General features: G+C 43.8%; 2 protein-coding genes across 2 annotated transcripts in view; one reads left to right on the forward strand and one right to left on the reverse strand.

Annotated features, from left to right (window-relative positions):
* Positions 1–6617, reverse strand: part of LOC143896603 (uncharacterized) — an 80701-nt gene extending 74084 nt beyond the window's left edge. Inside the window, exon 1 of the mRNA XM_077404557.1 lies at positions 5690–6617. Within this exon, the coding sequence (XP_077260683.1) occupies positions 5690–5752 (63 nt within the window). The 5' untranslated portion in view covers positions 5753–6617. The remainder of the gene's footprint in view (positions 1–5689) is intronic.
* The window catches only part of LOC143896604 (L-lactate dehydrogenase), a 141986-nt gene that overhangs the window by 59368 nt on the left and 68969 nt on the right, over positions 1–13649 (forward strand). The gene's annotated exons all lie outside the window — the stretch shown is intronic.

Here is a 13649-nt window from a genome sequence, read left to right on the forward strand (position 1 = left end):
AGGGACATTCTTCTTGCGATGATCAGCAGTCGTGTAACGCCATCAACCGCGCGGAAAGAATTTCGAACGGTACTGCGTGATGGATATGAATATGCGGCGCAGTTTGCAAAATTTATTGCTCGCGCTTAATGTTTACGATCCTGTCAGTTTTACGAGTTTCGACGAGTGATCGGTTATGTACGATTCGATTAACGATATTGACGTTGACATGGCGGTTTAGACAATCAGACGTCGTTTTACGTTTTTTTTTTTATCCTCTTGACAAGTTTGACGTCTCCTTGCGTTTACTTCAAAACGACGAATAATCGTAATATAATTCTATTACTGTTATTCACTGAGCGTTGGAAGTAATTCAGGATGCGGCATGTCTTCGTTATGTCATCTGCGTACGTTTTACGCCGCGCGATCTTTATACGGCCTTAAACGCGGGGTAATTTTCATTCTCGGCAAGACCTAAGCGCGAGCGATCATTTACGCAACGAATGGGGTGTAAACTGTAAATACTTCGCCGTTCTTACTCCCCGTCGTACGGAGTCCCGCTGTTAAGAAACCCAGAACAAGGTCTCTCGCGCCGTGCTTCGCCTTTCTCGTCGTTGCTAACCCAGGGTCGCGGGGGCATCCTATCGCGTAAATCCGCGCGGCAAGAATTTCCAGGGAAGCTACGTCGCGATGCATACATATGCATGCGCGCCTACTGCGTATAACGCCAACGCCGGTAGACATCGGATGGAAAGTAACTGCCAATTAGCTCGAGTCCCCAAGGGAGGAAACTTGAGTACTCGTCGGGCCGAGTTGCACATTTTACCGATGACTCACTTTTCATTGTCCCTGTTCCTCCCACAGTCGATAGTTTCCCAAACTTAGACCCCGCCCGCTACCAGGAAAACGTAACAGCTGACAGCGTAAAAACGTCTTGCAAGCGTGGTAGGAGGATGAAATATGTCTGCGGTTCGCAGGCTTCCGTTCGATATGGACACGCGCGGCGTTCAGTGTTCGCAGGAAAACAACAGATGCGTGAAAAGTATCGAACGAAGTACGGTTTTATGATCGACGTCATAGCGGAGGGACTAAGGGTACTGTACGTTTGCGCGGTTGTATTTTTTATTTCAATACAATTCAGAAACCACGACGTTCGTTTTATAAGATTCTGAGTAAGCAAAGCTTTTATTTTTTTTGTCGCAAAATCCGAGGAAGGTCTCTATTTTAATCTAACGCGAGAAGCAATTTACAAGATCGCAACGACCCTAATAAGATGCGATACGCGTGCTCGAGAGCGAACATGTACTCGCGTAGCCTTGACGGCAATTAGATAAGCAGGTGATTCGTGTACTCCTCCGGCGATAGGCTATGAGAAGCGGTAGGTGTACGCGCTTGGGTTTCCGACTCGTTGATTCTCGTGCGTCAAGTTGACGCAGAAGTCACCCTGTCGGCATACATATATATTTCTCGACAATCATGCAGAAATCCGGTTGTTACGGTAATCGAATCGGATGACAGGAGTAGCGCGCAACGAGTTTTGCGCGCGCACAGGTGCATCGATTACGCGTGTGTCAGAAAATACATTATTTATGAGAGTTGCTCTCCTGACGAAAGCGACTTCTGCATCGCTCGTATTTCTACTTTCGCTGCTGTAACCTAGATGTGTCAATAGTTGTTCTTTTTACTTATTATTCCTTTTATAATTTAATGATTCTCGTTACATTATCGTGCGTTCGTAAATTTATATTCAGTATAATCGTATTTACAACACTTAAATGTAAACCAGTTAATGTTGACCATTAGATTTATCTTCGTAATCTACCACAGCTCTTTTCTCCAACGAAATAGGCTCACATTATAAACATTGCCATAATTCATCAGCTCATTTTGTCGTGAAAAACAAAACTCGAGTTAGGGTGATATCAGTAACAGCTGGTCCATACGCCTCTTCTGATCGTTAAGTCCGACGTACCCTCGGAAACCTCCATCGCGATGGACGATAGCCCGCTCCTGTACAACGGGCACGCACATGCGAGGCCTGCAGGTGCGCGAGCGCGCGTATACACACGCAGATAACGACGTTCTTGAACGCAGATCGCGACGTAGATTTATCTGGCGCGAAGACCACTGACGCTGTTTCCTCGCGCCACCGACTCCTCCCCTTTGATAATCGTGTGTGTGAGAGGGCCTCCCTCTCTCCCTGTCTGAATTCCGAATGTGGCGAGACACGGAGGTGAGGAGAGCAAGCGAGAAAAAAAAAACTGCATGCAGCATGACCGTGAAGGAAAGGGGACAATATGTGCTAAAAGATGTTTGAATTAAAATCCAGAACAAAAATACAAAATACACCCAGAATACATTTTAATAATATACAAATTTTTCTTCCTTGATTTATAGAGGTTTCGATATTATGCTATTAAGTTCTGTAGTTTTAAGAAGATGTATTGAAAAAACAAATCTATTGTTTTTATATGTGTGCAAACATCTGTGTCGTTTAATCAGTTCCGCGTTTTTTATTCGTGTTTTTTAAAACATTAGACTGAAAGCTGTTGATCGTGAGTTCAGAAAAAAAGCTTTGTTAATCCAAAGCCAGGGAGAAGGAATTATCGAATTCGCAATATCTGTATAGCAACGCTAAATTTATGTATTTGCATCAGATCTTTTGTAGACTCTTCATCTTCGGGCATCGTCCTAAGGGCTCATATGTATGTACACTTCAGGTGTTTGTATAGGCAGCAGGTAATCGAAGCCATACGATACGCCACAATTTTCTTCGGGAAAAACGAGAAGATTACGTAGTGTATGGCGTCGAGTAACCGGTTGTAGCAGAATCATCTAACTGTTTAAAGCATAGTGTTGATAGATCTGGTCAAATGTGCCGGTCTCTGTGAGAACGCATTTACCGTTTAAAGAAATATTAAATAACCGTATACCTCAATTTGAAGTTTAATATCGCAAGTAGAATTTCACTAATGTATTTGCGATTCATGTCTTTTTTAAAGAAAAAAAGCTACATTAATTTTATATCGCTATTATTTTATTAATGAATGTGATTATATTCGCATCATTGCTACCTATGGCACGCTGGCATATTACAATAATTTATAATCGACATGTATCATTTATGACATTCTTGACTCAATGTGCCATTCAATGTACTTATGTAATCGTAAACTTTGAAGACGATTATAATCGCGTTTCTCGCAGCGCATATTTTCTAATTAGCAACAATAGCTGCGTTCAAATCAAGCCGGCATTTAACGGCGCAAATTAAACGCATTGAAATCGCGTCTGTCAATCGCGCATTGAAAAATGTCGAGGCTATACGTGTACCTGTTGACGTTGCGGCGTGATTTCGATCCGCGATCGATTCGCAAGGTTCGCATCTCAGCACTTCACCATACCATTTACCCGCACGAAGAATTAATGTTCGCGCGGGGAATAAATTCCCCTTTACATGGCAAAATAATTCTCGTAAAACGCGCACGCCGCTATATTCATAATTTAATGGCCGTAATTTACCGATAGCTATATATCCCGAGCGGTGCTCGTGCCTAGGCAAAATATTATACGTACGTCCGTACTTCTTGGCCGCTACAGCGATATAAATGCTCCGCCGCGGATGGGCGGTCTTGATCGCGGCACGTATAAGCAGGTAGGTCAGTTAGCCGGTGAAAATTGCTTCAGCGCAAATCCAAGGTAGTCATCACAGCCCGTCTCTCTTTCGCGCACGCATAGACAATCCCGAAAGCGGTACGCCGTCATTACCATACAGAGAGAATGCCACACGATGTAAGTGTATCTCGCAAATAATGTCTTAATCTCGGAAACATTATTCGCTAGACGGAGGTACGGAGATAGACAGAGCCATTGTCTCGATCGGAAGTGTGTTTGTGCGTCATTAATACGTTGAATACTACGCCGGATACAACACACTGTACTATATAACAGATTAGACATGAACGTCTGCTATATTAAACCGTTCAAATAATCAAACACTGTTTCTAGTTTCTCGCTACGGTTTATTTATTTTCTAAATTATTAACGAATTTTTGAAAATCTCATACATCCGATCAGCGAAAAGTTTGCGTAGATTGGATAAATTAAATTGATATAGTCATCATTCTTTCAATTATTATCGAACAGTCTATTACTTATTTATTTAGAAAAACATTTGAAAATGATAAAATACTTGGCGGAAAATAACTACAAATCACATATCACTATTTGATTAAAAGAGATATTTTACGTTGTGCAGTATATTAATTTTCTGTAAATATTTATAGTATATCATTATCAAATTCCAAAACAATCTTAAAACATAATCTCATGTGATAAATTTCATGGTAGTTGATAAAATCAATTATTTCGCACCTGCACATGGCATTACGGAAGCAAATTATAAAGGAACTAACGACAGAAATAAATGTCAAGTAGTGTTTAGCAATTCACCCATTCGTCAGCCAAAAGCGATAATCACGTAGAAGAGGGCTCCGACCGTTAGAATGACGTTGTTTCACGCGGGTAACGATCCTCGAGATCTCATTTACAGTACAAATTAGTCGTAGGCCGGTCCTCCGTCCTTAATGGCCGGTCGGCACGCAAAGAAGTTAAGTTTAATGAAGACCGCGCGTTATCCGTGACGAACCGTGCGCGCTCGCGTTCGCAGCCGATGTGTGCGAATGTGTGCGCGCGCCCATGCTCTCAGCAGTACGCCGCGGCTGAATGCGACTTAAACGAAGATTTATGCCGCGACGCGTAAATATAAACAACAATGTGCAATCCCCGGGCGCATTGTCCCGCGATGGTAGACGCGTGAGAGTCGGCCAATGCGAACTAATAAGCTCCGCCGTCCACGGCGCGGCGCGAGGGAACGCGCGCGCTCGGCGTTGCGCCTCTCCTTCGCGTGCACGCGGCCTCTGGACGATGGCGATCCGGACACCGGCTGCCGTGTCTCCCGAGACTAATCGACCGGGGTGCAACGAGCGCGACCGAATCCATCCTCGTCTCCGCGAGAAGGCCGTTTTTTGCGCCTCGCCGGCGGAAATTTGTCTGTCGCTGCCTTAATACACCGGCTGTCAGGCGCGTCGACGGTGATCCATCTCGAGATACTTTTGGCCAAGTAGACGAATTTCTCATTTCTCATACTTCAATTCGTCGTTTTGCGATTTTTACAACGGCACCTTTGGCGCGGCAGCGACAAGCGATTCGGCATTGAGTTTAGAATTCATACCGCACATTATTTGTTTTTCTATCCGTTCTCATGAATTGGTTTACGTTTAGTGAGATTTAATTAACGTTTATTAAAACTCCCGTGATCATATAAATAAAAAAAAGAACTTTTTGAAAACACTAGTGAGCCAAAAATTAAACGATAGTAGGAAACGAAAAAAATATTCACACCGTCCGAATATGAATAATAAAACAATGTTTAAATCAGGCTTGAAAACAAGAATATATAGCGAAACAATATATATAGATATATAGATGCTGCTCGATACGCTACTCGTTTTCGCGATAAATTTGATAGGATTCCAAGAGATGCCACATACGCGCTCACCAAGTATCGTGGAGCGTCGGTGCGTGCTACCGTGAATCATATCCAAAGGAACTGATGCAATTAATTTTCGCGACGGATGGGAGCGGCGGATAAGACTCGTAAATCCCATTTCCGCTTTTACGTAGACCAGCGGCAACGTGTAATACTCACACTTATGTCCTCCATACTGCAATTTCCGACATGCATTAATCCGTGATTGGCACAAATTTCCATGAACGTCGAAAATGTAGATAAAGGAGGCAACGCACATCAAGCGACGTATACTGTCACTCGTAGGAAACGCGCTCCGTGCTCGCAATATTCACGCGATACTCTTCCTCGGGTAAATCACACGCTGATCGGCTCAGCAACAACATCGAGATCTTCTTCCTTCCGCGATCATCACTCAAAGAAACCGGTCAATCTCGCCGCAAAGACCACATCGGTTGCGCTTCGTTCCGTCGTCTCTGGGGCCTCATTGACTCGCCAATGACACTCACCGAGAGTCACACCACGTTCGCTTCTCTACGTCGTTCCACGTCGGTATACGGCACAATGAGGGAACACGCACACGCGATGCTCACCGCAAGATCGCCGGGAGGGTCGTCGCCACCGCGACACGACGACGGCCGCGGCAGCCGGGGTGGTCCACGGAGCGTGACATCCTCCGTATCGGTCGTCGAAGTCTCCACACTCGCTTTCGGAGAGACTCGCGAACAGACGATGGTCCGGCCACCGGAATCGCGAGTGCACTTTGCCCTCGAAACTCGAGTCGCCCTCTAAAGATCTTACGTCGGCCTTAATCATCCGCGGTCACCCGACTCCGCGACTACGAGACGCCCGCGAAATCGGAGTCAGTTCACTTGGCCGGCTTCGTGAATAAGTCGCTCCACAAAAGCTGTCGCCCGAACGACGGTCGTAGATGCTTGACGTCGTCCCCGTTATCGGGCCCGCACGGAACACACCGCGGCTGAGAAAAAAAGGCCGGGACCACACACACAGCCGCCAAGAGGTGTTCGGGGATCGCCACGGACGTTCTCGGGGAACGGAACGATACGGGCGACCGCGCCGTGGGAGAGAGAGCCAAGCGTTCGCCGGCTCGGGCTGAAACTCACTGAGTCGACTCTTCTGGCTGGTGCCCGGCAGGTCTGCCCCGCGACGCGTCGCGGCGTCGTGGTGAGGGATCGTGGGGCAGACGGAGAGGGGAGTAAAACAGGCAGGGAGAGAAGGAGAGAGGAGAAGCGAGAAGCGATGTGGTAGAGCGAGAGACGAGGGCGAAGGAGGGTTGTGGGGCCCTAACCAACGTGTCCCCTCCAACCGGCCCACTGGGTGCCCACGGGCTCCGACCATTATCTCTTCTCTTAGGCAGCTCTGCTTTGCGCGAGAGACGCTACGTGGGGCAAGGGTACGGGGAGGGGTTGGAGGGCTTTATTATATTTACGAGGCGTTATCGAAGCAATCCAACAATATTGATTCCGCGCCGCGGAGCGATCGACCATCTCGCAAAGAACGCCCAGCCACGGACCCCTTCTATGCTCGCTATACATTTATACGCTACCGCAGGGCTCACGGCGCCCTTATTCTTTTCACTCTTGTGCGCTCTTGACTCCGAGACTTTTTATTTCGCTCGCCTTTCGCCTTTAATGCCAGCCGAATGCGATCGAATCGCCGCGCGCACGTTTTCCCCCGCGTGAATTACGCGGTGACCATGGGCCCTCCGCTGCTGCCGTTGCTTCTGTTGTTCCGCTGCTGGAGGTATTAAGGTGGGTGGGGTGCTTCATAAATTCGACCAGTGATCTTGATCGGGATCAGGCCGGTTTAGGGACGGGCAAGGATAATACATTAATTTCATTATGATTCTCTCATTTATGGTTAGTTTGCGTGCAAGGTCGCAGAACGAAAGATAGAAAGACAGAAAAGAAGGGAGAAAAAACCATTTATTATTTTTTAACATTTTACAGTTTGTCATGGTTTAATCATGAAACTTAATAAGGCTTTATAAATTTGAAATATGTATTTCTTTGTAGTAAAATTATGTAAAAAATCTAATTTTTATTACTAGGTACAAGACACTAGCGGCATTTTATAGCATATTTATCAAGAAAAAATTGGATATCGAATTGTTAAAAAAATTTGTCACTAAAAATGGCGATTAAAAGTTTGATATTTCCTTACCAAAATATGTTATTTTCTTTTACTGAGTCTCTCTGTTGTAACTATACTACTTTAATGGTTCGAGAACTTAAATATAGACGTAATATTTTATGAGTGCTCTGTATGAGAAGTAGGTCAGAGTCCTTGGTCTCTATAATTTTAATTCCGTCGCTCCGAGACTCGATACTTTTATGATAATGTTTAAAGTTTCAAATTCTACCCCGACACCATACAGCTTCGCGCATATAAATTATCTCATTAAGAACAAGAGTAGAGAAACCCATCATATTTTTCGATTCGCACTAACTGCTTCGCGTCATCGTAAACATTATGAAACAACACTGTCCATGTTTTCGCACAGTTACAACTGAAAGGTGTTACATCTTATTTTTACGATAACCATAAAAGGATGTTGTCAGATATTTATCGCGTTTACGCATCTAATTTACGCATCTTGATATTGCGCAATTGCGCTGTGTTCTACTTGGCGTTGTCGCGTCGCTTAATCGAAAATTAATTATAAAGCATTATAAAATATTCTACTAATTAATTTTACAATTAGTCTAATTTTTTGAAAGTTTAGTTTTAGATTAATTTTTTGTCTTAAATTCTTCAGTAAATAGATGTTATAGAGATAACAATTTGCATTTGTTATAACTTAACACAACATTATAATATAATAATATGATATTGTGGAATTAAAACAGAAGAATGCAAAGAAGAAATAAAGTATACTTTATTTCTACGTATACTTTAGGCTATTTTTGCCTTAATTTGTCAGTTTATGCTCTTAACGTAATCTTCACACATTAATTTCTGCCAAGTCGCTTGTAAAATTACATTTTGTGCTCCGGTGACAACAAGGACAAATGATATCATCAGTAATACCGCCACAGCTGCAATAACGTATCAAGATCGTAAGAAGCGTAACGATCGTCGGCACTACCTTCCAAAGAAGAACTGTCCTGATTACCTACCTCTTACACGCCCATTTGCGTGGTTGCGGTTGGGTCATGTTAGAGACAGAATCTTGTCGCGCGCGCGCGGATGTGTGGGTGGTGGATCGCGTAACAGCTGATCGTCCTCGCTGATCGGAACGCCAACAACGACAGCGCAGGAAGCTGCGGACGTCCCTGTAGTGTTATCCATTTGTATGACTCTCGGAATTTCATCCGTGTTCGATTTAGGCCCGAAGATAACGATGCAGCTTCTCTCTCTCCCTCCATCTCTCTCTCTTTTTCCTCGTCTTTTTGGTTCAGCGTACATTTACACTGCAAAGTTCTAGTGTGTTCAAATTATTGAACACATACATACGCATGCGGAAACGTTACTGATATAGCGCGTGAGGTTGCTGATAGAGAACTAAACACAAGGATATACGTCAGGCAACAGCGTAATCAGAGAACAGGCTCGACTGTGAAGATCATATGGGACATGTTTTAAGAAGACAGAGCTCATAAATTTCAGTGTTATAGTGAGAGTGAAAATAGCCATTGTTAACCACTGTATTTACTTGCTTAAATCTTTATCAACATTTTTCCAATAACAATACATTTTGTGATAGCATTTAAAAATTGTATTATGATAATGTACTTTGAAAACCATCTGTTTCAAAAGAATTGTCAAATTTTTATATTTAATTAAATTTGACAACAATTTTAAAATATTTAAAAGAAGATTCAATCAAACACATGTGCAATCTTTTCTGTATTTTTTTTTATGTATGTATTCCTGCTCACTTAATTCTCTAATATGTAAGTTCTTTTCTCTATCGAGGAAGATACCAAAGTAATGTAAAGCTATTGGATCTCTCGAGTTGAACTCAAATATACAGTTATAACGTTCAATGCGCGCATGAATGGAGTGTAATGCACCTAAAGTATGTCCTCCGTAGCGGAGCCGAGAAGCAGCTTTCCCGCTTGGTTTCACGAGACGCGATTTACGGTCGTTGCGGTGAGAGAGGCTCGAAATCGTGCGAGCACCCTTCGCTTACGCCACTGACATACGTAGGAAGTACAGATAGAAGTAAGAGGGGGAGAAACACCCGCGCGTCCCCCTAATCCCCGTGAAAGCGCATGATGCGCCCGCGGAAGAGCGGGGAAAGAGACTTGATGAACTTGCCTCGTGAATCACCTCGCCTATAAAAATCGGCGCCCGATGCGTGAGAGAGATAACGTCGGGGAGGAGCGGTAACAACAGGTTTGCTTATGTACGCACGTATACGAGACTCCGGTGAACGCGAAGGGAGACGGTGGTAAGCGCGACGGAGAAAGCGCTCGAGCAACGCGACTGCAACACGTGCATCGCGAAAGAATGTGCGGAGGTGCATGCGGCGGTGTCCGGAGCGCATCGCGCGCGCGAGTGTGTATGTGTGCGCGTGTGTCTGGCTTGTGTGCGAAACGATATGTACGATATACGGGACGCGTATATACGCACACGCGGATACGTAATACGGCGTACTCATACTTGGCACATGACCTACCACGACCGCATTGCTTGGTAATGTTCGAGTTCCACGCAGGTTGCGTCGGCGTGGCGCGAGGGTGGCGCTCTATCCACGTCGTGTTACGTTTATTGTTGCGTATACGTACGCACGGTGCGCTCCGCCGCCGCGTGCGTTACGCGGCGCATAGTGGACACGAGAAAAAAATGAGGTGGACGAGGGGAGCTAAAGAGAGAGAAGGGGAGAGGGCGAAGGGTGTGCTTACACGCGTGTACGCTTACACCGCCGGCTCGTTGTTCGAAAATATGATGGGGGGTTTCGCGATGACTCATGAGAAAAACCAACGATCGCCGCGCTCGGTGTTCGTATCTTCCCCGTAAATATTACCGTGTGCAGGTGCAACGGTTCCGCATGCAACATGAGACTAATGCGTTATGTTGTACGGCGAACGAGACGGCGGCGTCATTACGATAGAAATTGATTAATCAAAAAAATTGTATTGTTTAACATGGACACGCGTTTAAAGTTAATAGTTTTAGACATTTGTCAAAAGTTATCCGTCGTAGTATGTCTTACTGCGAATGCGAATTTATAATCCACATTGTCGTCATACAAAATTAATGATATACCTATACTGTCTATACAAAATATCGTTAACGATTATTTCACGTATTTAAAAGTTCAAATTTAGTTTAATTATGAATTATGTATCTTCTTTCTTTATTTTTTATTTTAGTTTATTATAGGTATAATATTATTAACCAGATTGCACCAATTAATGGATTTATTATAATGAGAGAAACGATTTTTACATAATCGTTATTTTTAGTACCGTTTCATACCGTTCTATTTATTTTTGATTCTGATGTCAAATTAGATTACCTTCATTCTCTATTCCGCGTAGGATTATCTTTCGACGTTACGAAATCCTTAGTGCATAACAACGGGGCTCAATTGTATATATGACTCATGTCCCACGCGTTCATTAAACTCACTGAACGCATAAATTAACGATTGAAATTATCAGCCAGGATCGTCGTTGATTAACATACGACTTCACACATGGTATTTCATCGCATTCGTATTCGATTAGTTGATCGAGTGTCTTGACGCGGTTTAAGCGCCTATAGTTCGATGCCAACGCGACGGATCGTAATCGATTATGCGACCACTATTGTGAAACGCCTATTGTTCGACACATTCCTCTATTTCTCAATGATCTCATTTCAATATAATCTTTTTTCTTCAATGCTGCCGGGAAAATCATTTTTCTCTTTGGATGTTGCAGAGTATTTAGATCAATATACTCATTGCGAAAGACGAGTTGCAACATTTTGTGTAAATCGTGAGACATCTGCCTAGAATTGATGAAAGAAAGATGCGCGATTGTGACATCGGTTACCGGTTGATTCTACATTTTAAATATTTTTCCTACATTTTTTTCGCAATCATTCAGCTGAAGATATAAATATATGACTATAAAGACATGAACATATAAGCTTATGTTAATCTATGATTATGAGATTTGGAGCAATTTTGAGATTCTCTTAAATATTAATATTTATTTATTAACTTTTCCATGTGTAACTAAAAATTGAAAATTTTGTTTGAGTAAAGAATTTGTTTACTAGATATTGTTTTCCGAGTTGCGTTACTTACAATAATTTATTAGCATCTAATAACAAGGAAGACTTTATCGAGTTATCTTTTACGCGATCGATGATTAAACGAGCGATACTTTTGAATATGCGGGTAAAGAAGAATTATAATAAAGGATGCGTTTATACTCTTTTACATCCTTTCATGAGTAAATCTAAATTATCTGATCGCTTCTTAGGTAGGTGAGCGGAACTTTTACCAGCACTTTTCTCACGTAATTTCAGCGGTTACGATAAAAAAAAAAAGCAGGATGCGGAAGGGAATGAGTCGCTAGTTGGCTATATCGGCGCTCTTTTATATATATATAACCACCGGTTCTATAAAATATATCCTCAGGCGCTGCTCGCACCATCTCGCTGTCATGTAATAGGCGTGCCTGCGGTGTGAAACCGCCGGACGTGTTTAATAACCGTTAAAAACATTATATCTTTGTTGTCACAACGAATCGTTAGTACGCGCCACGAAAACCAAACGTCATGAGTCAAGTGACGCCTAACGCGGCACCGTCATTAAACGCCTACGAAAGAACACTCGTCACGGTCGCTGTTGATGAAGTTTACTTCCGGATGTCGCGTCGTTTTACACTTTCAAGAGACGAAATCGATCTCTGTCGTGTGGATAATTTTGAGAGAATAAAACAAGGAACATAGTTCGAAAATACGATTCTAAATACGTTCGTTAAATATGTTCATTGATGTTCTTGTCAAATCCGATGATGGCACCGACCAAACTTGTATACCTGCAAACTTAAATCATGGAATCCATAGATATCCGAGGATATCCGAGGATATCGAGGATTATCGACACTTCTGTTGCTTCGTGTACGTGCACGCGCTTGCATCGCAACGGTGTGTTAGTGACGACGATAGAATTGCGCCTCGCGCTACTCCATCCATTCTACGCCGCTTTCATGGTGCCTACTCGGGAGCTCGAGAGATCGCGTATGCCACTCTATCGTATCCGGCACCGGAGCGAGGGTCAAGGACCAAATAAGCGCCGGCATGCAAATACACTCATGCAGCGACATCGTCGTAATGGTAATCCTAATGATTGCGCAACCAGCGGCGAACATCCTTTTTTCCATATCGCAAGACAAAACGGACTCTGATATTCAGACTTGAGTTCTTATCGAAACGTTGACTTTGCGACAGGCGCGCTCATTATGCGGATCGGAATGTCGGAGGTGTCGATCGGAACGGGTGAAGTATGAACGCAATTATTATGTATGTATCGATGTGGCGCACGGAGCTGGATATTAATGCGTGGTCTGGTCGATATCGCGACGCGTATATCGCAACGTTTATTTATGTTGACGTTACGCTCATTATCAGTCGTTCTTTGAATTTTTCTCGGTGTCCGATCTTGCATTCGCGAACGCATTGGAGCACCGATTAGCGCCGTACCCGGCAATTGAGTTGTACGTAAATTAACAATGAGAAAAGCGACGGGCAATCGTAATCGATCGTCTCTCGACGGTGGGATCTCACGAATCAATTCTTGGAGATTCGAATGCTCGGCGCTCGAGTCATGTAAATTCATGAGGAAGCGCGCACGCACGGTCGGGCGACGCCGCAACAAAGTACCAGCGAGCGAGTTGATCGTCCTGCGATGATTAATCGCGCTCCCGACGATAATTATAACATATGTGCGAATGATTACTACCTTAAGTAACCATACGTTACTTCTTATCCCGCAATAAGTCATTGCTGGTCGGTAATGGTTGCAATACTTTATCGTCGACGCTATTCCCCTCCCCGGGTAGACGTGTGGTCGAAGGTCCTGACTTCGGGTTCGATACCGAGACCGCTGGCTTTAATTAGTCCGTCGTGATTGCGCGAACGTAAAGGGAGAAGAGAGAACGCGAAAGAAGTGAGG

This window comes from Temnothorax americanus, unplaced genomic scaffold, assembly GCF_048541705.1.
Source record: "Temnothorax americanus isolate GAGA-0224 unplaced genomic scaffold, ASM4854170v1 Scaffold19, whole genome shotgun sequence".
NCBI classification, from domain to species: Eukaryota; Metazoa; Arthropoda; class Insecta; order Hymenoptera; family Formicidae; genus Temnothorax; species Temnothorax americanus.